At 35.8% G+C, this 24,068-nt stretch overlaps 2 protein-coding genes across 3 annotated transcripts; both read right to left on the bottom strand.

Moving 5' to 3' along the window:
* Window positions 1–1,078: 1,078 nt before the first annotated feature.
* Window positions 1,079–11,466, bottom strand: LOC115968469 (uncharacterized protein At1g10890). 2 transcript variants are annotated; one of them, XM_031087873.1, is made up of 5 exons: window positions 11,209–11,466; window positions 10,469–10,635; window positions 8,875–9,090; window positions 3,987–4,206; window positions 1,079–1,496 (listed from the first exon to the last, which is right to left on the bottom strand). In XM_031087873.1, the coding sequence occupies exons 2-5, from the start codon at window positions 10,594–10,596 to the stop codon at window positions 1,230–1,232; spliced, it is 831 nt and encodes a 276-aa protein (XP_030943733.1). In that variant the 5' UTR covers window positions 10,597–10,635; window positions 11,209–11,466; the 3' UTR covers window positions 1,079–1,229. The 2 variants fall into 2 exon arrangements, with proteins under 2 accessions (XP_030943733.1, XP_030943734.1); XM_031087874.1 differs by lacking the exon at window positions 11,209–11,466 and having other exon boundaries at window positions 9,230–10,560.
* A 4,524-nt stretch (window positions 11,467–15,990) lies between these two features.
* LOC115968752 lies at window positions 15,991–16,771 on the bottom strand. The gene has a single exon (XM_031088247.1). The coding sequence runs from the start codon at window positions 16,647–16,649 to the stop codon at window positions 16,206–16,208; it is 444 nt and encodes a 147-aa protein (XP_030944107.1). The 5' UTR covers window positions 16,650–16,771; the 3' UTR covers window positions 15,991–16,205.
* Between the last annotated feature and the right edge of the window lie 7,297 nt (window positions 16,772–24,068).

Below are 24,068 nucleotides of genomic sequence, written 5' to 3'. Positions count from 1 at the left end.
AAAAAATTTCCTTGTCATACCAAGCAAGGCGAGGAGGCGAGGATGACATAAGACAAAATCATGCAAGACAAGGGTGAAGATCCTATCCTTGAGTCCTATCCCTCCCCATTGTCATCCCTAATTAAAACCATAATCCCTATAAGCTTTGCCATCCTTACCGCTGTTTTTGTGTTTTTGGAAGTTTGAATAGAGAGGAGAATAGTGGATGAAAAATGAAATGACAAGATAGGGAACTAGTTATTCAATAATCTCTTCTTCATTTAGATGTTTTAACAAATAATAATGCTATAATGCTATACTCTCAACTTTTTCACAACAAATTTTAAATGACAAGTTTTTGCTGGTTCTAATATAAACTAACAACTAAAATTACTTTTTTACCCACCAAAAATTGTCTCGTAAGATTTGTTGTCCGTTTATTTATTTATGGTGTGACTGGATTTTGGGTAAGATGAGTCAATTAATTTGAACACATAACTAAACACATGTCAGCTTTTTGAGTTTAAACACACGTCATCTTTTGTTGTTTAATTTTATCGCACACACATACCAGCTTTTTGACGTGGTTTGGATGGATTGTCTGGCGCGATCTGTTGTCCTTTTATTCATTTATGGTGTGACTTGGATTTTGGGTAGGATATGAGTCAATTAATTTAAACAGATAACTAGACACATGTCAGCTTTTTGATGTGGTTGGATGGATCGTTTCCAAACCAGGTTGTAGGTGAACTTTGTCCAAAAAGAGAACTTTTTTTTTTTTTTTTTTATCATCATTGGTTTTGTAGCTTAGTACATATTTACCCAAGGAAACCATCCATTAATTAACAAGATTATCTCAGACAACTACAAAATATCTAGATAAAAATTTTGTAAATACCTTTAAACTTAGACCTTTTGATACAGAGAACAGTCCTAGTTTGATTAGGTAGAAGAATCTAGAAGTTTCAAAACAATGGCTTTTAAATGATTTAACTGTAATAAAAAAATAAAAAAATAGCACACATTCATTCGAAGAAACACAAAATCCTAGGGGAGGAAAATCCAAAACACAATGCAGCATACGAGGACGACGGACGGGACAGGATGAAAAAACTGAATTTATCAAGAAATCTATCACACCAAAATCTTTATTAAACAACATAAATTTCATAAATTACAAATGTGAACATGGAATAAATTCCAAGCACATACACTAAGAAACCAATTAAACCATGTTCCTCTACAAATGTTCACTTCGAGCCCAGTGCAAATGACAATTTTGGGCGGGATTTGTTCTTACCCAACAACTTTAACTGGTTTGACCGTTCTTCCTCCTCTTGTTGTTTCTTTCTTCGCAGAGCCTCTTCTTTTTGTCTTTGGAGCTCTTCTAGTTCCCTGTAACGTTCTTCCTCTCGTCGCTGCTGCTCTAAAGCTTCCCTCCTCTGAGCTTCTTCTACCCTCTTCCGGTTCTCCTCCAGCAACCTTTCCAGCTCTTCCTTCTCTTTTCGAGCTTGTTCCTGTAACCAAAATAAATCAGGTAATAATCTCATTTTGGGAGAGGAGAAAAAATACAGAATATTAATTTGGTCAGTTCAAATACTCATTGTAATGTATGTGTATGTATCTCAGAGAAAGAGGGAGGGGGCGGTAGCAGTAAAGATCAAAAAGATTATATTGGAAGAAAGTATGGCAGCCGTGAAGTATCCTTCCAGGGTCCACTAAAGAGTGAGGTAAATGGCAGAAAAGAAGAGGGCCCATCAAAACCAAGCACAGATTACATCTTACAGAAAATAGTATATAGTATATACACCAAGGTGATATTTGTACACGTATTGTAATGTACACAATTCACAAGTACATATTTTGTCGAAAAACATCACAAGCAAATGTTTGTTTTGAAAATATATACATTTTTTTAAATTTAAAAATATAATACAACATTAATATTTTCTATATTATACTTCTTCCAAAATATTCTAATTAGTATTATAGCTAGGAAAATACAAAGTTGGATTATCATCATCATCATCAATAACAACACTTACTAAGATATATATATATATATATATATATAGACAAACACATATATATTAATTCCATATGTTACTCTCTATATTAGACATCGAAATTTTAATTTATATTACTATATCTTTCTTTGATTTGCTAAGTAAAGAATGTGTGTGGGTGCATCTACCTGCGGAAAAAGGGTTTTTTTTCCATCCATTTCATGAATCAGATTTTATTTTACTGTACTGCCCATGTCATTTAAAATTTTAAATGACAGGACAATTTGTATACAATTAAATCTAGAAAATAAAACCTAAATAACACCAACAAAATGGACAAAAATTGAAATGAAGAGGATCCTGTTCCCTATGTGTGTGTGTTGGATTTTAAGTAAAAATAAAAATAAAAATAAAATTATATTCCAAATGGTAAAAAATAAAAAGTATGCATTTTGATTATCATTTTGCTTGAAAGCATGAACAAAAACTGAAGCAATATATGCACAAAGATATAAATTTACTTCATTTCAAACTGAAGGATGCAGCCTTAATATAAAGCAAGAATACAAAAGATAAAAATATCTAAACAGAGAAAAAAATTAACCAAGAAAGTACAGTTGTTTTTAGGGTGTAAGTACAATAATATTTAAATAACAAATAACTAAAAGTTTCGTTAATGAGTTTTTTGATAAGTATAAACCCCCAATTGGCTACATCCAATCAAAAAGAGACTCAATCTCAACTCAGCATTGATAATTCAAATCTAAACATTTGAACATCCCCTGACGACACTTTGGTTTCTAGTACCAACACCACAATAACACCACCAACTTGGGCATAACCCAATATATCCCACAAAGTAAATACCAACACCATTTACTTCTATAGCAATAAGAATATTTACACAGAATTTTAGCCATTTATTTTTCCAAAGTTTTGTAAAATCTCATCTCACATAGCCACTGAAATTATAGATTGATTTTTCTTATTAAAAATTCCCTCCATCCCATATTGTTGGTCCTCTATTCCATATCGGGATACTCCAAAATATGATTCTCTTTGAAAAGTCAGTGAATACACTATAAATGACTTTCCCAACCTTTTTTTATATGATAAATGATATTTTATTATGAAATAGACTACTTTATGCACAAAATAATGGACAAAAAGTAGCCTAAAAGAATTAAAAAATACATGAAAAGAGAGTAAATCTCATAACTTACTCTTAACTCTTTTTTTAAAGTCAATACCCCTCTTCCACTAGAGTTAAAATTAAGGGTGGTTAATTGCAGGTGCACAACTATAAATTATTTCAATATTTTATTTTGTATTTTCATTGGATAATGTTATATTTTAAGTTTTTATTTGTTTAGCTTGAGTAATGATAGGGATTAAATATCATGTTCTTAGATAGGGATTAGTTTAGCATTTGGATTAGTATTTGAGTTCAGCTACAATTAGTTGTTATCTATCTCTTTATTTCCTGGAAGCTCTATAAAGCTCCATATGGTTTATTTTGTATTTAGACTAATTGTTAATCAAAGATTTCTTTGTGAAAATGCTTTTGCGTTTGGTGATGATTCCAGGTGGTGAAGCATTAGGTTACCATGGGACTGTTCTAGGTGGTGAAGCCTAGGCTGTCCCACATCAATGGTAGGTTTGGAAGCTTATGCCTCATTATTTGAAAGACACAGCATTAAATGGTGTTCCTTAAAAATTGGATTTTCTAAAAGGACTAACAAGATGGGACAGGCGAGGGGGCATACAACAGAATGTTGTACAGAATCTAACAGAGGACTGACATTTGACAATTCCAGTAAGCAAATTCTCAAAAGAAGTTAGAAAAGCATTGCTAGAAGAACGCCAACACCCCCCCCCCCCCCCCCCCAAAAAAAAAAAAAAAAGAATCCCAAATGGTACATTATGATACTGGCAATAATGTGCCTTTCAGACCAGTGGGGGAAAAGAGGGAATAAAGGGAGAGTGATTCTAAGTATATACCTCTCTTTGTCTAGCCTCGATGATAGCAGCTTCCTTTTCTTTCTCAAGTTGAGCTGCAACTTCATCATGAAGTCTTTTCCGTCCCTCTTCCAACCGCCTCTGAATTTCAAGCTTAATCTCCTTAGATAACAAGCTCTCCTCAACTTTCCTACGAATCGCTTCTTCCACCCTCTTTGCAGTCTCTTCTTCTAGCAATTTCTGTTCTGCTTCCTGTTGTCGCCTGAGTAAAGAGATAACATTAGCCAGGAAATGATCATTCATGCAGGGAAATGCGCCGCACTTCATGATTCCAAACGCCGCACTTATTATGATTCCAATTGTTTTCCAATCCAGAAAACTATAAAGCTAAATGGACAATTTGACATATCTGCTTCTTTCTCTTTTACTTCTCTCCACTCATCACGTAGCTATAATAAATGGCAAACTAACCTTCATGACAGCAAAGGCACTATTTATATGTTTATGCTTTTAAGGCATACCTCTAACCGAATCCTGATCCAAACAAATGTGTTTCAAAACTGGTGAACAGTAGATAAACGAAGCACCCAATTTGATCATCAAATATAACAAGTTGAACTATAGCAGTATCTTCCTTCAGAAAAGCCTGTGGAGAAGAAAGTCAAGTAACCTGCTGCAGTTTTATAACTAATCATTGAAAATTCTGAATTTCTTGCACTGAACTTTGTTAAGATAAATATCTATATGTTTAGCGAAGGGTTTTGATAATTGAGTGCCAAAAGCCCCAAAACAATTACAAGAGCTAAATATTAAGCTATTTATAATACATTCATAGGGCAACAGCTAGAGGTCCACAATAACAGATTATTAGGACTTCAATACAAGCATATTGGTGAGGCTAGAGTCCAACTCAAGAGCAACTATGAGGGATCAACAGTCCACCTAAACGTGAGACCTATTTAGACCTAAACTAAGGCCATGTTTAGCGGGGCTTTCATGGCTGCCCTAGAGCTGCTTCAGCTTTTAAAAAGTAGAAGCTACCTGAAGCCCATTTGGAAATGGGCTTTTCACTGCTTTTGTGGAGTGGCTTGGGCTTTTTAGGCAGCTTTTGCATGTCAAAACATCTTCTTTTCATTTCATATTTATAAAACTTTTAAAGGCTACAGCCCAACCAAACTAATCCTAACTTCCTTTTTTTCATTTTTTGAAAATAACGTAGGGTACTTTACTAAAGAAGAGCTCTTTGGACTCACCTCTAGTTAGTAAAACCTACCGGCAACTAACCCCACCCACCAGAACTTGTTATCAGGTAATCCGGGAGCATTCACCCCTGAGAGGCTAAGCAGTTTATGCTCATTCTCAGGAACATAAGCTGGTCCTAACTTTCAGAACCTGTATTCAGCCCAGACAAGCTGAGTGAAATCAACTTTCCAGCAGAAGAAAGAGAAATTGTAAAAGGGTACCACAACTTGACGCAAATGGCAATGACAAATTCTAGCAAGATGCTTGCAATTTCTATAAGTGGCATTGAAAAGGTAAGCCCATTTCACTTTTCTAATATCATAAATTATAGCCTTGGCCAAATTTCAATCCCCTGATCAAACAAAGCCAATCCGTTAGCTGGACTGGAACCGGAATATGCTCAACCTGCCCATGTGTTCCCAAAAGCTCAGCACTTATGTAACAGGCCCTTAGTTCCCTTATCATGCAACGCTACAAACTCAAAAAATTTCAGATTAAAGTTATTAATATATTTCCAGAACCATTTTCACTTCGGTCACATAGAGTATGAAATATTAGCCAATTCAGAACACAGAATAGAATTCACTGAGCAAAAAAAAGAACACAGCATAAAATTCTTTTTTGTTAAATAAAAATGTATAATAATTACATGGTATTTTACACTTATGACAAACTAGATGAGAGTGATAGAAACAAAGAACTCCCAAAATGTTAGATTTTACACAATTTTTCATCAAAATGAAGTTGAGCTTTGACCAATTGAACATAAATGTTGAGTGTTATTATCCAACTGACAATGGGGCATCAGTATTACTAAAAACAAATTTCCCATATAGTAGTATACATCAGAACTTCATCATTGTATCTCCTAAGGATAATCTAGAGATCAACTTCAGAAGCATTTAAAAATCTGAAAAAAGCCTCCTGGAAATAATACTAAACTGATTGGCTTGACTAAACTATTTTCCATGATCAACAAAGCATCTTGATGGCGTGACCATTGCGTGGCTAGAGATAAAAAACACTATTTGGAAGCCTAAGATTAAGGGCAAATCCAATTAATAAGTTTGTGTGGAAGTTAATTAGGCCATTAATATTTTATTTATGTTTTGTTTGGTTTTTTTATTGAGTCCAGGGTATTTTGTTAGTTGTGAGTCATAGTTGTTGTGAGCCATCGTTGTGGGCCTTGAGATTTATTTTTTTAATAGGGAAGTCTTATGTAGTTTATGGGATTTATGTGGGTTTTGGTCCCATCTAATTAGAAGTTTGTTTACTAGTCAAAGTAGTAGTTAGTCCTCTTGCGAAAAGTTAAGATCTAGGGTTAATATAAGTGTGTCATTGCATTCCAATAAGAAGAGAGTTGATTCAAAGAAAAGTCAAGGGTTTTGAGTATTGAGGCACATTCCCTCTCTTCTCCTTTGACTTCTGTCCCAATTTGCATTAGCGTTCACATGTACTGTTTACTGTTCACATGTAATATTTATACTACTGTTCATGCTTCTGTTCACAGATACGGTCTCAATATTTTGCAACCATGAATTAAATCTTTTCCCTTCCCTACCAAAACCCTAGTTATTCTTGAACCCTAACCCTTCTTTCTAAAGCTCTAAACCCTTAATCTAGAAATTATCCTAACCCTAAGAGTACCACAAGCACTCATAGACAGATTTTTCAACCTGCCCAAAGCAACTGTCAGCATGATTATCAAGGTGGCCACAATTCATGCATACTACCAAATTCTTTAGAGCCAGAAGAATCATATTAGCTTCAAGAAGATTACTAACTCCAGAATATGCAAGGTCAAGTTGCTTTTTGGATGCCAACCTTCGCTTTCTTATACTTCTATTTGTTTAGGTTTTTCATTTGAACATTTTCTTTTCACCTGAGTTTTCTGCCTTAAAGTTATCTCATTCTTCTGTAAACTTCCCTGAGTACTAATTTATAATTCTTATAAGAAGTGATTAGTAAAAAGAAAGAGAGGAAAAAAGGTTCAAAACCTCAAACAAAGGGAGAGAATTTTCAGAACTGATTTATTTGTTATGCCAAGAGGGCCCTAGACTGTGAAAGGAAATGATACCAAATAAAGTTCGCAAAAGAAAAAATTATACAAGGATTGAAACAACATAAGACCATAGGCGACACATGATCCTAGAAGCTTAAACCTTGCAGAATATGCATTAAAGTGAATTGCAGAACAAATTTCCCAGCTAATCTTAATAGTGTTCAAATAAGGCCATAGAAGCACAATGTCCATGGCAATAATGCTGATTTAATGTTTAATATAGTAAATTCCCATGTAGCATTTAAGAAGCATCATATTAAAATAATAAAGAAGAAAGAAAAGGCAAAGGAGATAAGCACATCTTCAGATAGCACTAGCAGCCAACAAACAAAATAATCTACAACCTTATTTTCCCTCATTTCACCATTCAAACAATATTACAATTTGTAATGGGAAACTTTGTCTCAACTCTGCATGAAAACTCAAAAATGTAGTACCTAAATTGACACATGCAATTGTTATACAAGAACAGATGCATGTTAGCAAGCACAAATTTTTTCTCTAAATATACTATGAATATATATACTTTCTAGGATCTTGGGCTAATTTCTTAGTATATGTCCACCATGCACATCTAAAGTAAACTAGTTAAAAATTAATGCTTTATGAATAATGCCAGAAAACGTTATTATAAAAATAGCTTGGTCAAGGAGTGGACATGTAATGGAGAAAAACAGTGCAAGGAAAATGAAAGAATAAATAAATAAAAACTTTACAAGTTTGAGTCCATTTAAAAACTGAATAACCCCAAGACATCAATTTTGAATCATAGAGTACCAAACAGCAGTTATTGTATATCATACTTGAACAAGCCAAAACACTCATTCTGACAGAATCATGTGCCATACAACTGCTTAAACCTTCCAACACCTCAGAAATGTCTGTTGCACTGAATTGACTAAGTTAATAGCAATTGTAATAAACAAAATCTCTGGTGAAAAAAGAATTCCTCGTCTAAAGGTGTAACAAACTTGCTCTACCATGTACGCTTCCCTTTTTAAATGTCACAGCAATACAAAGAGTCTGATCACCAAATAATAGAAAAGACTGAAGTACTGTAGTTTTTTTAGTTTATTAAGGGCTTTAAGATTTGGCTTCCATTTAGCCGGTCAAATCTACTTTTTAATAAAGATACATCACACATCTTGTCTGTGCTCCATTTTCATTTTTCTAGTCAAATAGAGAAGCCAACCACAATTTCTTTTTCTTCAGAGAAATACAGAATATATCAAACCTAGAGTTAGCCTACTATGATTCCATAGTACTCTAACAAAGATGATTCCACAGGTTTCTATGGAACAAAAATGATGAAAGTGATCTTCTTTGACCTGTGTGAAACAGGACATACCACAAAACACCATAGTTTCCCTTGAGAATTTTTGTGTTCACCATTCCAATAGAACAAATAGTATATAGGACTATATACTATAACACCTGAGACAAGGATTTTCCAATACAAGCCCCAAGTGATCTTCTCAACAATATAGTGTGGGTTGGGAGAAAGAAGAAGAAGAAAACACATGTAAACTTGATCTATTATATGCATAGTGTAACCCAAAAAAAATTTGAGAAAGGTGACAAGAAAAAAGATTAATCCAGAAAACATATTTGACGTAATTGATATACCTTTTTTTCTCTTCTTCTTCTATTCTCAATTTTTCACTTGCATTTTTGCGCTCTATCGACCCAAGACTTGAACTTGAAGATTTACGAATAGGAGACAAGGAGGAACTTCTACTCCTTTGCCTTTTATAATGTCTTGGAGTAGGTGAACGGCTTTTATGACGTCTTAGAGGTGAGCGACTTCTGCGGTGTCTTGGGGAAATAGAGCGACTTTTCCGTCTGTATAAGAACATTAAATTTATTGAGTAACAAAGCAAAAATAATAAAAAATTTGGACATTATTATACACAAAAAAAAAAAATAAGTATCAAGTCAGCCACCAATTAGTACAGTAGATACAGAAGCATGTACAAGTTACCTCATACATTGTTAAGAATAACCTTTGTGTGCTCCATCTTTTATCACATGAAGAAGCAAATGTCACAATCGAGCAACAAAAGGACACCCAATGGCACCCATCACCTGCTCACTTCCCATAGAATGGGAAGGAAGATTTTTTTTCATAAAGAGCATGAATCCTATCTCACTCTCATACCACGCTTAATCTTCTACTCCCAATAATTTATCTGACCGTTTTTAAAAAAAATAAATTATCTATTCTCAAGGTACGTTCCTCAGAGGTCAGATGCCCATTAACAAATGCTTAAAAACTGAAAAATATAATCAACAAATTTTTTGGCCATAACCGAGCAACATTAGCATTACTATCGTCAACCATACGTGTACAGATCATGAAGGTGCTCATGGAACTCATGAAAACAGAAGATTCTCCAAACAGCAAGAAGTCATACACATACCAAGATAGACAATGTAACTATCCATCTGCTTCAGTACCACATGTAAAACAAAGAAGCCAAAATAATGAGGAATTACAATTTAAAAAATTAATTTGAATAGAAGTTTCATCTGGGAAGGCAAAACTTAAAGAAGGAAAAAAAAGTGTTTCATCAATACTCCATATAAATTTGTGGACTCAAGTACTCAACTTTGACATTGAGGTGTTTGTTAAACTACAACCTCCATGGTCTTGGGATACATTCTCCTTTCCTCAAAAATTTCCATCGCTATCCAAATTCTCTATTAAAACAAATACAATTTTCCATTACAACTTAATTGATTTCTAACCAAAGGAAAATTCAATGGAGGAAATACATATAAACATGTTTCTTTCAATGGGCATAAGACAGCTACTAACATTTGCTGTTTTCATATTTACACTCTGCCAGATTTGTTCCAACATAAAGCATTATGACTGCAGCAGTACCCCAAACTCTTTCTTTCTTTATTTTTATTTTTATTTTGGGAAGAACATCAGTACCTCAAATCTGATATTAAAAAATTTCAAAGATCCAAGTATTGTCATCACTATCCCTCAATTAAGTAGTGTATAACCAATCATGAAATACAGCTCCTATTACAAAAATAAAGAAACACTAGAAAATCATTGCAGAAGGAAAGGATGCGTACAGATTAACTCGAACAAATTTGTAGTAAATCCAGACCGCATGAGAGATGTGAGTCCCGAATCTTTCTTACAATTGCTTGCAAACTATTTTTTAAAATTAGTACAAGAAAGTGGGACTATTAACGGGATCACCTGCTATAAGAATATGGAGACCGGCTTCTGTTTCTTCGACTTCTCCTGCTAGACCTATGTCCCACGGGAGATGGAGAGTACCTTCGCCTATATGAAGGTGATCTCGATCGTGACAAATCTCGAGGCATTTCCTACCACCTCAACTTTATGCTTACAAAATCAAGATTCTGAATATCAATCAACAACAACATTCTGATTAATATCAAAATATAATATGAAAAATCAAAATAATATCAATCAACAACATTCTGATTCAAAGCTAGATTAACACCAAAAAAAAAAGACACCTAAAAATCAGATTTCTGAATATCAAAATATAACTCAATCAACAATGGTGATTTTTGATGACCTAAATTAATACAAAATATCAATCAGCAATGAACAAACACGAGAAAGGTAAACAAAATCTTTCAAACTTAGATGTACCTATCATCCACAAATTCCAGAACCAAATACAACAACTAGATTTTTTTTTTTTTTTTTTTTTTTGATAAAAAAGACAATACAACAAATAGATTAATATAACAATAATAAAAATTGAACTTTTCGATTCTTAGATAATCAAAACAAATTAAACCGTGGCAATCGTACGAATTTGGCTCAGCTGCAAAATTCCTATATTTTTCAGAAACTCAAAAGCAGCCCAAAATACATTTCGTGCAAGTCTAGTGTTCCCCGATTTTCTCGGGAAGCAAACAAGGGTAACGAGAAACTAAAAAGAGCGTCAAACCCAGATTTACCTGTGCGAACAATCTAAGAGATCCGAGATTTGCAAACCTTCGCATCAATTTTAGCTAAACCCTAAAAAAAACTGCAAGTCTTAGGTCTTTCAGAGAGAGAGACGAGAGGTTGACAAATCGAAAACAGAGTCAAGAGTCTCTCAGAGAGATAAGTATTTGATTTGATTTTATTCTTTCGGTAGAAGAGACAGTAGGGGGTTTTTATTATGAGAAAAAGAGATACAAAGAAATTAGGCGAAGTGTTGGACCTTTGGCTTTAAGTTTATTTTGCACCTTTGGCTACAAGTTTATTTTGGACCTTTGGGTTGAAGTTTATTTTTTAGCGTTTTTAGTTGAGTGTTTTTTTTTTTTTTTTTTTTTTAAGTTGAGTGCTTTTTTTATAAATGTGAAATTCTCTCCTAGAAACTTGAATCTTAGTTCTTATCCTTGATCCCTCCAGTAAGCACTTGTATTTGTGAAATAACCATCGCTAAAAGTGAATAAATAAATAAAAATGAGCATCATCATTTATTGGTCCCTCTACCAACTTTTGTTAGTTTTATTGTCTATGTATTCTAATTATTTATATAGTATATCATATCATATTATATCATACCAGTCTCATCACATCATCACATGCGTGTAATGAGACTTTTTTTTTTAATTTTTTTGAGTTTAGTGTCATAATTTTCTATAACACCTTTCCTATAGTTCAAGTATTAAAAAATATCATAGAGTTACCAACTCACAATATAATTCAATTGATAAAATAGTATATAAATTTTGTTTAGATACTTATCAATTTTGATAGAAAAACGTCTGACCATTGGGAAAAATTCAGTATATTAAACAGAGAGTTGGAAAGAAGATAATGTTGATTAGAAATATGATGAAAGAATGAAGACGAAATTGAAGAAAAACTAAGGGTTTGCAATTTAAGGGATTAAATGTTATTAGAATTTTTTCTTATGTATTCCACATCGTTGGGAAGGAGTAGAGAGAAACAAATGAAAGGAGAAGTATTTTTTAGGAAGTTGCAATTGGTTTCTACGTTAGTTTTTTTTATTTTTTTTTATGTGACATGGGTAGGTTTTTTTTTTTTTTTTTTTTGGGATAGGATTGTGTGGTAGTGTATTTTTTTTTATAAAATGTGAGGTTAGTTTTGGTTATTTAGAAGAGATGACTAATGAAGAATGGAAAGTGCAAACAAATCTTGTTTGTGCACGTGGGATGGGATTTTTTTTTTTTTTTTTTAATTTTAGAAAGAAGTTTGTATTTGCTTAGAACTTTAGTGAGAAGTTATAAGGAGATTTATTAGGTAGGTTTTTTTTTTTTTTCCGAATTTTGTTGAATTTACATAGTGATGATGCACAAAATCATATGTGAGTTGATTATCCAGACGCACAGTGACTGGAGGTACCTAAAAATGAAAGGTGAAAAAACTACAAAGAGCACTAATGAGATATCAGCTAAAGACCCTTTGAAAGTTGAGTCAATGACTGAATGATCTCCAATAACTCAAAGTATGAAAGTTAGGAAATTTTATACGTATTAGAGAAGAGAGGACTTGGTGCTTATATAGTGATATAGAGTTTACCAAGATCCCGCGAATGTAAGTTCTTTCCTTATGGGAGAGTACGGTGTTAATGTTCCTATATTCTCAAGCTTAAATTCTCATGTTTGGAGGATACGAATATGTAGTGGGATCTTTGGGTGTGGCGTGCAAGTTCTTTCCATATGGAGACACTTGAGTGGAAGACACGCAAACAGTGTGAAGTTAAGTATGAAGGATCGTCTGTTAGGTTGGAGTTGTCAGTCACATGATGTGTCAGACAGGTAAGTGTTTAACTATTGCTCTAGGAGTCACCAGACACATAGGAGGACGGATGATCCCTTAGTCCCTAACGATGCTCTTAGACGTGACTAACCTATGAACCCTTGACAACTCTAGGGTGTTAGACAAATTTTGAGATGGTGAAAATATTCCCTATCACGTGGGATTGAAGGTTTTTTGTTTTTAGGAAACTTCATTTTAAGCATATCAATGATGAATGATTGTGTTAAATTTAACAATCAACATGTTAACTTGTTTAATTTATCTAAATTTATTATACTCTTTGTAGTTGGTTCATGTTAATATCAGACACAAGCTTGATATTAGCATGCCGGTCCATCCCAAATTGGGGTTTGACAATAGAGCTAGTAACTTAATTGGATTGCTTATGTGATTTTCACTCAAGGTAAATTCGGTTGACTCTATGAGGTAAGTGTCTTCTTAATGGAGTATTAGAAAAATAATCATTATTACATGTAATATTGTTTTTGGGTTAAACGTATTTTGGAAAATTATTTGTGAAATTTTATTTTCCTAAAAAGGTGTCATGTTTTAACCTTGGGAAAGTGCATTACATTTGATATTGCATATGGGGAATGCATGATTTGTTAACATGGAAAAGAATCTTTGATTTAATCATTGACAATGGATTTCTTGAATTTATTGCATTATTTGCAATTTCTAAAGATGTTTTATCTTGAGTTGTGTTATTGGAAAATTGATAAAAAATCTTATTGACAATGAAAATATTTGAAAACCTTGTGAATTTTGTGGAAATCTTGGTTATTTAAAAACTATTTGGAAATTTGTTATGTGAATTGATTATATAAACATGTGGGCTCTTTATGTTTTACTCTTGTGCCGTGATGTTAGTGATTACCTACAGAGATTTTACCAATTGAGTTAACTACTACTCTAGTCTAATCTAAGTCAGTTGAGTTAACTGGAACTCACTAACTTATTATTATTATTATTATTATTATTTTATACAAGATAGAATTTCTACTCTAGTCTAATCTCTAAGTGTATATGTGTTTGAAGCTCCCTCTTAGAGACTTGAACCCCGGCCCTTGCCCCCCTACACCCTACAAACATTTATACTTGTGAAGCAACCACCGCACCAAGGGTGCGCGGTGATCACTAACTTATTATTACTTATAGTATATACAATGTAGTTTCATGGTGAGATGTTTTGAGAAAGCTTTATACTACATTATTCCAATCATTCTTATTACGTTATCAATGAAAATGATTTTGCAAAATATAGGTGGTTATTCCCAATTATCATGAAATTTCCATTCCCGCTACCCCATTATTAATGCAACTTATTGCTTTACCTCACCCCTTTATTGATCCATGTTCAATGCCTACATGGAGAGATTTCCATCACCTTCAATTATCGCCACCTGCGAATCTGACATATTTGAACGTCAAACCCATTCCCCCACTCTGATCAATAACCCGTTCAATAAGGGGCTGTTCCCTTTGCATGCGGACGGGTTGAGTGAGGGGTTGAGGGTAAATGCACACCTGCCCGACCCTGCTCGATCCTAATTTGAGATTTGTCATGGAGTTAAATTTCTTTTTTTCTTTTTTTCAAATTTAACAAGTTTTGGACTTAATGGGCATATTAAATGCATAAATATTTTGTTGCAATCATCTTAAATAGGTTCCATCTGGTGTGATTCATGTTTATCCATCTTGGACTTCATGAGCATATTTGGACTATGTGGGCATATTAATTGCATAACTCTAATGTACAGGGGCATTCCAATTGCTAGTATTTGCCCTTCGTGCAATGAAAATCCATATATCATCTTTTCCTCTATTGTCACTTAGCAAGAGCAGTGTGGTTAGGTTCTCCTTTTGCCATCAAAACCACTGAGCTAAATCAAATTTCAGTTCAATGTTGGCTGACTGAGTGCATACAGAGAAACAAAATGCTCACTCAATCTTGACATGTTTTTCCTACGGTTCCTTTTCACCACTCTATGGCTAATATGGTTCCATAGGAATCAAGTAGTCTATGATGGGAAAAGGCCGGACCCAATGGAAGTAATTCTCACATCTAAATGTCTTGCTTGCAGGGTATCGTGCAGATTTTGGCAAGGAACAATCCCTCCTAAAAAACTCTAAAATCCTGCATAGTGGTGATGATGATGATAATAGTGTCTGGCAACTCCTCCTAAAGCTAGACAGCAGTAGAAACAGAAAAATCAAACGATGCGTATATGAAGCAAAGAACAGAATAGGCTACAGGGTTTTTGTTGGATGTAATAGCAGTAGCAGTAAAACTACTTACAGACCAATACAAGAGGCTTTAATGGAGGCCGTTTTGAAAGCTAGAGGCTAGGATGAACGGACACTTCATTTGGGCTGCTGTACCGTATTGTAACAGTGTCCTATCTGTCATATAATATTATAATTTTTCAAAAATTACTTATGTCACCATACCCGCACTCATGCCCGTATCTGTGTCGGTGTCAGTGCATCCTAGGCTAGAGGGCTGGGATTTCGAAACATCATTGTGCTAACCAATAGTAGGAGTTTAGGAATGGTGTGCAATGAGAGGAAGAAATCCCAATGGCAGGAGAAATCGATGGTAGCTGACTTTAATTTCCTAAAGAAGCAAGGGATGAATTTTCAAATTTATAAGGTGAACAGCTTCTGGTCGATGTAACAATGCAGACAAGGAAAGTTGGCAAAATGGATCCATAACCTCGGGAAAATGATTGGCTCTAAGGGCTGGGCACGGGGACCAAGCCCGGATGGCTAGGGCTTTCTTGCTCTACATGACAGGGGCCACTCCCTTTGCTAATGGTGGTTCTATATATGTCCCCAAATCCAATTTTGTTTTGAACCCTTTGTTTGAATTGGCTACTATAGCCTCTAGAATACAGGTCCACCATTACAGGGTTCCCACTCATAGAATTAAAAATCATAGCAACCACCAATGTAATCAGCAAATATAAGCTTTAGAGAGAGAGAGAGAGATTCATAATATAGAAAATTATTTGGAGTGTTTGGTAGAACAAGCTTGCATTCAAATCTAGGCTTTTTCCCTTGTAATTAAATATTGATTAAAAAAAGAAATTCAAATGCAAATATGTAGTAATAAAAGAGAAATAATCCCATGTTAGATGATAGTCCAACATATATAATATTGGGCATGCAATTTGATCCCTTAAGAAGGATGAACCTTGTTGGCTGAAAGTCCCTTCCAAGCTGATTTCATGGAAGCAGTAGCAGAATTCAGTGCAGCCTCTATATACTTCTTGGAAGCCATAGTTGCTGCCTTTTCAGTCAAGCTCCCCATCTTCCTAGCCCTCTCAGCAGTTTCCTCCAACTTGTTCAGCTCAGCCTTTGCCATGCTTTCTAGTTCCTCCTCAAACCGTCTGAACTCATCCATGGCGTTTTCCATGACCGAATCAAGGTAGTCCTCGGCTTGTTGCATGGCAACCTCAGCTTCTTGAGTTTCTTTTTGCTGTTCTAGCTCCACGGCTGCCCATGAATTGTAGGCTTCGATCTCGAACAGCTTCATTAGGTCCTCAATGGTGGATGGGTCGAAGCTCTTGTCTTCCAAGGCTTGGTTTGATAGGAGGGTGAATTGATAGATGAGAGCTTCCATTTTTGATTTCTTGTGAGTGGTGCAGAATCTGCAGATCTATCTCTCTAGTTTACTGAATGCTCAAGAAAAAAGGTGGGTGGTTCGGTGGATGGGTGGGACAAGAAAAGAAAAGAATCAGACAAAGCATTGGTTGTATATGTATTATTACAGGTCCTTTGAAAAAACGTAAACTTTTTTATTTAAAAAAAAAAAGTTGCCTTAGGTAAAAGGGACCTCATAATAATTGAGAGGAAAAAAAACAAAGCCCTTTTGTAAAGTTTTTTTTTTTTTTTTAAAAAAAACCCTTTTGTATAGTAGTAGATAACGTTCAACTACGCTCTAAATCATATTCTAAAATTTTAGCATAAGGTAGCATCAGATTCTAAAAAATAAAAACAACAAATACGAGTACTTAGAAAATGGCAAACAGCTCTTTCTCAACAAAAAAAAAAAAAATGGCAAACAGCTTATCAAAAAAATAGAAAAGAAAATGGCAAACAGTAGCGTGTAGTTCATGGACCCAACATAATGACTTCTGTACATAATTTTGTTTTTCTATTGAAGACAGTTAGACTGTCTACATTTGACCAAAAATGAAAACCATAGTTTCTTTTTTTTTTTTTTTTTCTTATAATTAATTACAATAATGTGAAAGGGTTGAACCCTAAAAAATATCAAAAGGTGTTTTTTTTTTTTTTTTTTTTTTTGAAAAAAACAAACACAAACACAAGAAAAAGAGAAATGAATTGTTAAACTACAAGACTCTTATAAAAAATTAAATCCCTGAAATATAGCTACCATTAATTGGTTAAAGCTTAAGAGCTTCTTATCCATGATGGTGATACAATCATGTAAATATAGCAATTCTCTAACCTACCTAGAAAGAAAAGATCATAATTTGAAGTTGGAGAGATTTAAAAAAAAATGTTTTTTTTAAATTTTTTTATACAAGATAAAAATTCCATTTTATCTTAATCTAAGTATATATGTATATAAAGCAGGTAAGAAATTCTCTAACCCACAAATTTCTTACTTGCTTGTGAAGTGCCCATCATACCAAGGATTCTAAGATATTTTAATGGTTGTCTGCTAAGGTGTTTAATAAGCCACATGCCAAAAATTTTAGAGGAAAATTTAAAGAATAGTAATATTTTTTTCCCAATTTATAAAGCATACATATACTCCCACAAACTCAAATGATAGTAAGAAAAATAAATGTATAAAACACTCACTGAATTTGATTAATTCATATTGACTCTCCCTTGTAGGAGTCCATCTCTCCACCTCCGTGTGGTTCTCTATCACCTGCTGTGTGATCTTTCCCTACCACTGCATGGTTTTATCCCCATCACCGTGTGGCCTTTCTCCACTTTCATTGAGTGGATTTCTTCTCCCCACTCTCACTGTGGGTATTTTCAGCTATTTCCGATTTTCCCTAATCTTTCCCCAAATCTCTATAGATTTACCCACATTATCATACCCATCCTCTAGTGCTTACACAGGGAGGAAATCAGTGTCACCAATTTGTGGGTTTGGTTGTTATCTTCTCTGTTCAGTGGGCTTGACGTCTGTGGGTCTTGGAGCGGGTTTGGCCAAACCCTTAGCTATTTGGTTCGATGACCTAATTGATAGCTCTGCCAGCAACAAGTGCCTATTCTGGATGGTGGGTCTCGCTGCAATCAATCCCAGATAAAGCCATAACAACGCCAATCTTCGACAATGACTGCGGCGTCAGTGAGGAATCTTCCAAATGGTAATTTTTTCTGATGCGCTTATGGTTGGGCCTTTTGAGTTTGGTTTCAATTTTTGCTTATGGTTTGGTGATGTTAGCTGAATGTTGGTGTCCTTATATTTGTGGGTAGTTTTTATAACAATTGCTATTCTGTTATTGGGTAAGAAAATACTATCCTGGAACTGTCGAGGTGCTGGTAGTGCCCCAACAGTCAGAGCTCTCAAGGCGCTAGTTCATAAAGAAAGCCCAGATATTATCTTCATCTCAGAATCAAAAGCAAAGTCTCCTAGGGTAGAAAAAATTAAAGAATGTTTGAAATTTAGAGATTGTTTCTGTGTGAATGCAGAAAATAAATCTGGTGGTTTGGCCTTATATTGGGTGAATGGAGTTAGTTTGGAAGTTATCTATGATAACAAAAATATCATTGCATGTCTTGTATATTCTGATCCCCCTTCAGATGTCTGGCTTCTTCTTCTGGTTTATGGACCCCCTAAAGTTGCTCACAGAGAAGCTTTTTGGGAGTTAGTCACAAACTTGACAGAATCATTCTCAAGCCCGTGGATGCTGTTGGGCGATTGTAATAGTTATAGTTCAAGGTCAGATAAGTGTGGTGGAAGCAGCAGAGGGGATTCTTCCTCCAAGCCTTTTCATAATTTCCTATCTAATGCAGCGGCTATTGAGCTGGGTTTCCATGGGCCCCAATATACATGGGTGGGTCGTAGAAGTGGTGGAGTTCATGTAAGAATCAGATTAGACCAGGGATGCTACAACCAAGAGTGGCAGGAGATGTTTCCTAAAGCAGGAATAAAGCATTTGACTGCCCCTACTTCGAACCACAAGCCAATACTTCTCAACACCCATTTTGAGAATAATATCATAAACAAGCCTTTCCGCTTTGAGGCGATGTGGGCTAGAGATCCCGAATGCGAGGAAGTTGTAGACCAAGCTTGGAGAAAATAATTTTCTGGATCATATGGATTCAATCTAATGAAAAAAATAGCCCATTCAGGCTGCCTGCTGAGCAAGTGGAACAAATCTAGCTTTGGTCAAACCAAAACTAAAATCCTGGAGATAGAAAGGCGGATTGATGTAATCCAGTCAAAACCTCCTAGTTTTGAAGCTTTGAAGGAGGAAGCAAGCCTTATGTTGGAATTAGAAGAGTGGCAAACCAGAGAAGAGATTAGATTGAAGCAAAAGTCTCGTAAATTATGGCTAAAAGAGGGGGACAGGAACTCTAAGTTTTTCCATGCCTCCACACTGATTAGAAGAAGAAGAAACAATATCTCAGAGATTAAATTAGAGAATGGGGGGAAAATTTTTGGCAGGGAGAATATTGAAAAGTATTTTGGAGATCATTTCAATGAGCTTTTTAGCTCTTCAAACCCATCCTTCCCTGCGGACTTGGAGAAGCTAATTGAACCTTGTATTTCAGCAACTGAAAATGCAATGCTGCTCAAAATCCCTTCAGAAGAAGAAATCCAAAGAACGATTTTTGAAATGAACCCTCTAAAAGCCCCTGGGCCAGATGGTATGCCGGGATTATTTTTAAAAAAATTTTGGCATATTGTTAGGAACCAGCTCATACGAACGGTTCAAAGTTTTTTCAGAGATGGTTGGATGCTAAAGGAGATGAATGAGACCTTCATTACCCTAATCCCAAAGGTTCAAGGTGCCCATAAATTTGGGCATTTCAAACCTATTAGCCTATGCAACTTCTGCTACAAAGTTATTTCAAGAATTTTGGTGGCAAGATTACGACCACTGCTGGGTAAGCTAATAGACCCTGCACAAACAGCTTTTGTCCCTAACAGAAACATAGCAGAAAATGTTCTGTTGGCCCAAGAAGTAGTGCACTCTTTATCCACCACCAAGAAGAAAAAGGGGTTTGTGGGTTTAAAGTTAGACTTCCAAAAGGCTTATGACAGAGTAGAATGGCCCTTCCTAATCCAGGTCTTAAAAAATTTTGGTTTCCACCATAAGTTTATTCACCTCATATATCAATGTATCTCTACTGTGAGTTTCACTCTTTTGCTAAATGGGGGAAAAGGCCCTAGAATCATGCCTTCGCGAGGCCTAAGACAAGGGGATCCCCTATCCCCTTATCTTTTCATTATTGGAAGTGAAGTTCTTGCCAGAATGATTAATAGATGCTCAGCCCAAAGATTAATAAATGGCATTAGGATTGCCCCATCAATAGCTGGAATCTCCAAACTCTTCTATGCAGATGATGTTTTATTGGTCTACAAGGCAAAACATTCAGAGATTAATAAGATCATGAACATCTTGGGAAAATATTGTGATTGGTCAGGCCAGCAAATCAATTTTGAGAAGTCAGGGGTCTTTGCTTCAAAAGGGGTTTACTCTCAATAACTAAATCAGCTTAAGAATCAAAGAGGGTTAAAGAAACTTTCCCAAGGTACTAGATACTTGGGTGTCCCTCTTTTTCTCTCAAGTAGCAAGAAGAAGGACTTTACTTATCTTAAAGAATCTTTGGAATCTAAGGTAAGCAACTGGAAGAGCAAATCCTTGTCTTGGATGGATAGAGCAACACTAGTGAAATCTATAGCCTTGACTACTCCGATTTACGCTATGTCTTGCTTTCTCATTCCAAAAAGTTTAAGTGAGGAGATGGATAGTATGCTAAAAAAATTCTGGTGGAGCCCATCAAAGAATTCAAACCGGTATTTCACTCCTCTTGCTTGGGACAATTTATGTCAGCCTAAATATTTGGGTGGCCTTGGTTTTAGGCACTTTTCAGATACTAATATGGCCCTCCTGTCCAAAGTAGCTTGGTGGATTCTAATTCAGTCCAATAAACCATGTGTGTAAGCACTTATTGCTAAATACAGGGTGAGAAGAAATTGGCTTGATGCGGATCCATCCAAGAAGGCTTCTTGGACATGGAAAAGTGTGGAATCAGCCAGGCATATTCTTATGGCTGGAGCTTGTAAGCAAGTTAACAATGGGGAAAGCATTCTCACGTGGGAAGATCCTTGGGTCCCGGACCTTCCTAACTATAAACCGGTTCCATTGTCTCCTGATAAGCTATCTAGTTGCTTGGTGGTGTCTCAGATTCTATCACCAGATAAATCAAGATGGGATGAGTCGAAACTCTATGAATTATTCACCGTAGAATCAGCCAAGGCTATCATGAGAATTCCAGTCAAAGTGAGTCATAGGGTGGACAAATGGGTATGGGTAAAATCCCATAATGGCAAACTTTTAGTGAAGTCGGCATATAAGGAACTTCTTGATCATTCTGAGCCCAACGAGTCTGACCAGGTGAAGTCAAAAATTTGGAAATCAAAAATTCATGATAGACTTAAGATGGTTTTATGGAGAGTGGCTTAAGATATTCTTCCAACCAAGGAAAAATTGGCAAGATTCTTTCCAGCCATGGATCCTAAGTGTCCCCTATGTGATGCCTCACCCAAATCCTCCTTACATCTATTTGTCTACTGTCATGCTGCAAGTTTTTTGTGGGCTGGCAATGAGTGGGGCTGCAGACCAGATGCATTGCAGTTTGACTGCCCAGGTCAGTTTATAAAATTTCTCTTATCCCCCCAAGTCTCTTCCCATGGCACTTTTGACAGGGAGGGTTTCCTTTTATTTGGGCCTTTGGTGTTGGAGAATCTGTGGTATGCTAGAAATCAAGCTATTCACAAAGGAAGTAAATTCTCCCCAAATAAAGAAATCCAAGTAGTCTTAAAAAAAAATTTTGAACACCGTGTTGCGCTCACTGATGTCCCCTTAGTGTTGCCTAGACCTTTTTATTCTTGGATCAGGCCTGAGCAAGGAGCTGTTAAAATAAATTGTGATGCAGCAGTGGGGCTAGATCACTCATTTATTGCCATTGTGGCGAGAGATTGGAGAGGGGATTTGATTTTTTCCATGTCCAAACGGGTGAAAACCAACATCCCCATCCAAGCAGAGGCTGAAGCCATTAATTTGGCGACTTGTGTTGCTGTTAATTGCGGGTTTGAGTTTGTAGTGGTTGAGAGCGATGCCAAAGCCTGCATTGATGCACTCAAAGTCCCCTTTGATGAAGTGCCTTGGAGAATTTCATCCATTACAGCTGATACTCTTTTGCTGGCATTCCATGGTAAGAAGTTTGTTTTTAGGTGGAGTCCAAGAGAATCAAACAAAGCAGCCCATGTTTTAGCTTATTAGTGCCTTGGGAAAAATTTATCTGGATGTTTTGGTCAGGGTTATGCTCCTAGCCCTTTTTTAGATGTAATTAATTCTGACCTCTTAGCAGCTGTAGCTGCTGGCTAGCCTTTGTTTCTTTTTGGTTTGTCAATAAAATTTTCTGTTCATAAAAAAAAAACACTCACTGAATTTGTATGAACTCAATTTTTACCGTGGGATCAATTATCGTTCGATGGTCAGATAAAGGATGTGCAGCTTGACCGTCGGAGTTCTTTAAAGGTAAAAGAGTAATCATTTTCATTGCCGGCAATAAGAAATAGAACGAAGGTGCTGAAAAGATGTGGAAGATGTGACTTTTCTTAGACTTTTCTTGATTTTAGACTTTTTATTGGAGAGTGGGACCAATGCCAATTGACAATTTAGCCTAGCCTAGCCTCAACATTGCTTTTTTTGAATTCCATGTGTGAACAAGTCATTCAAAAGTACAGAGCTCCTCCTGTTCTCCCCTATGTTTTAGGCTGTGTTTAGTTAAATGTAAATCGAATATTTAGTATAAAATGAATGCAGGGAAGGTGAATTTTTGTAAGGAAAATGAAATCTAGGTGTTTGGTTGTGCAATGGAAAATAGTCTAGAAAACGATTTCCGGTATTTGGTAACATTCTGAAAAATGTTATTTTCCTATAAATTTTCATATTTCTCAGCTCCCAAATAAATTTTATAACAGAAAAATTCTCACATTTTCTTAGGATCCAAACCAATATTATTACATAGAATCAAAATATATAAACAATAAAAGAAACAAAAATCAAAAATCAAAATCACAAGACTAATCGTGAGAGAGGGACAAAGAGAGAGAGATCAGTTCGTGTGACTTGGTGGTGGTGACGGTAGTAGCGACATGGACACGGTGGGTCGATCTAAAGGTGGTGGCTCGATCTAGGAGTGGGTCACCCACTGGGTGGTTCGATCTAGGAGTGACGGAGGACAAATCGGCTTAGGGGTGGGTTGCTCATGGCGGTCCAATTGGCTTAAGGGTGGGTCGTTCACTGGGTCATGGACTCACGGTGGTTCAATCTATTTTCTAGTGGCTACCTTGAGAACGAGGGATGGATTGGCAGAGGATGAGGACAAGGGATAGTCGACAGAGTACCCTCTCCTTGCTCAGCTTGAGGGATGGGTCTTCTTTCTTTAGGTGTGAGTCTGGCGAGGATGTGCTTCAGGTGGAGTGATCTGGAGGGGGCGACGGTGGGGGCAGCACAATCTTGGTTGGGCAGCCGGAGCTTGGCGTTGGACTGTGTGTGGAGTTGAGGTTGGTGCGTGGGCTGGAGTTGAAATAAGGTTGGTGTGTGTGTGAGAGGAGTGTGTGAGGAGTGAGTAATTCCAAAAAGTATTTGAAGGTAAAATGGGAACGGAAATGATTTTACGGGTTGGCAAGTCTTTTTTTCGGTCAAACTGAATTCTATTTTTAGTTTGACTTTATTTTCAGGTGGTGCCTAACATGGACCTGGGTGTAAAATATTTTCCGGAAATCATTTACACCCAAAACAAACATAGCCTT

Source organism: Quercus lobata, chromosome 11 (assembly GCF_001633185.2).
Source record: "Quercus lobata isolate SW786 chromosome 11, ValleyOak3.0 Primary Assembly, whole genome shotgun sequence".
NCBI lineage: Eukaryota > Viridiplantae > Streptophyta > Magnoliopsida > Fagales > Fagaceae > Quercus > Quercus lobata.
Note: the sequence above shows the minus strand (reverse complement) of the source record. Positions and strands in the feature narration are given on the sequence as shown.

Excerpts from the sequence above, each read along its gene's own strand:
- LOC115968469 (XM_031087873.1), bottom strand. The coding sequence starts at position 10,596 with ATGCCTCGAGATTTGTCACGATCGAGATCACCTTCATATAGGCGAAGG. Across the intron at positions 9,091-10,468 it reads TCTCCATATTCTTATAGCAG|ACGGAAAAGTCGCTCTATTT; the intron begins GTGATCCCGTTA and ends GTTCTTATACAG. Across the intron at positions 4,207-8,874 it reads GAAGAAGAAGAGAAAAAAAG|GCGACAACAGGAAGCAGAAC; the intron begins GTATATCAATTA and ends CTCTTTACTCAG.
- LOC115968752 (XM_031088247.1), bottom strand. The coding sequence starts at position 16,649 with ATGGAAGCTCTCATCTATCAATTCACCCTCCTATCAAACCAAGCCTTG.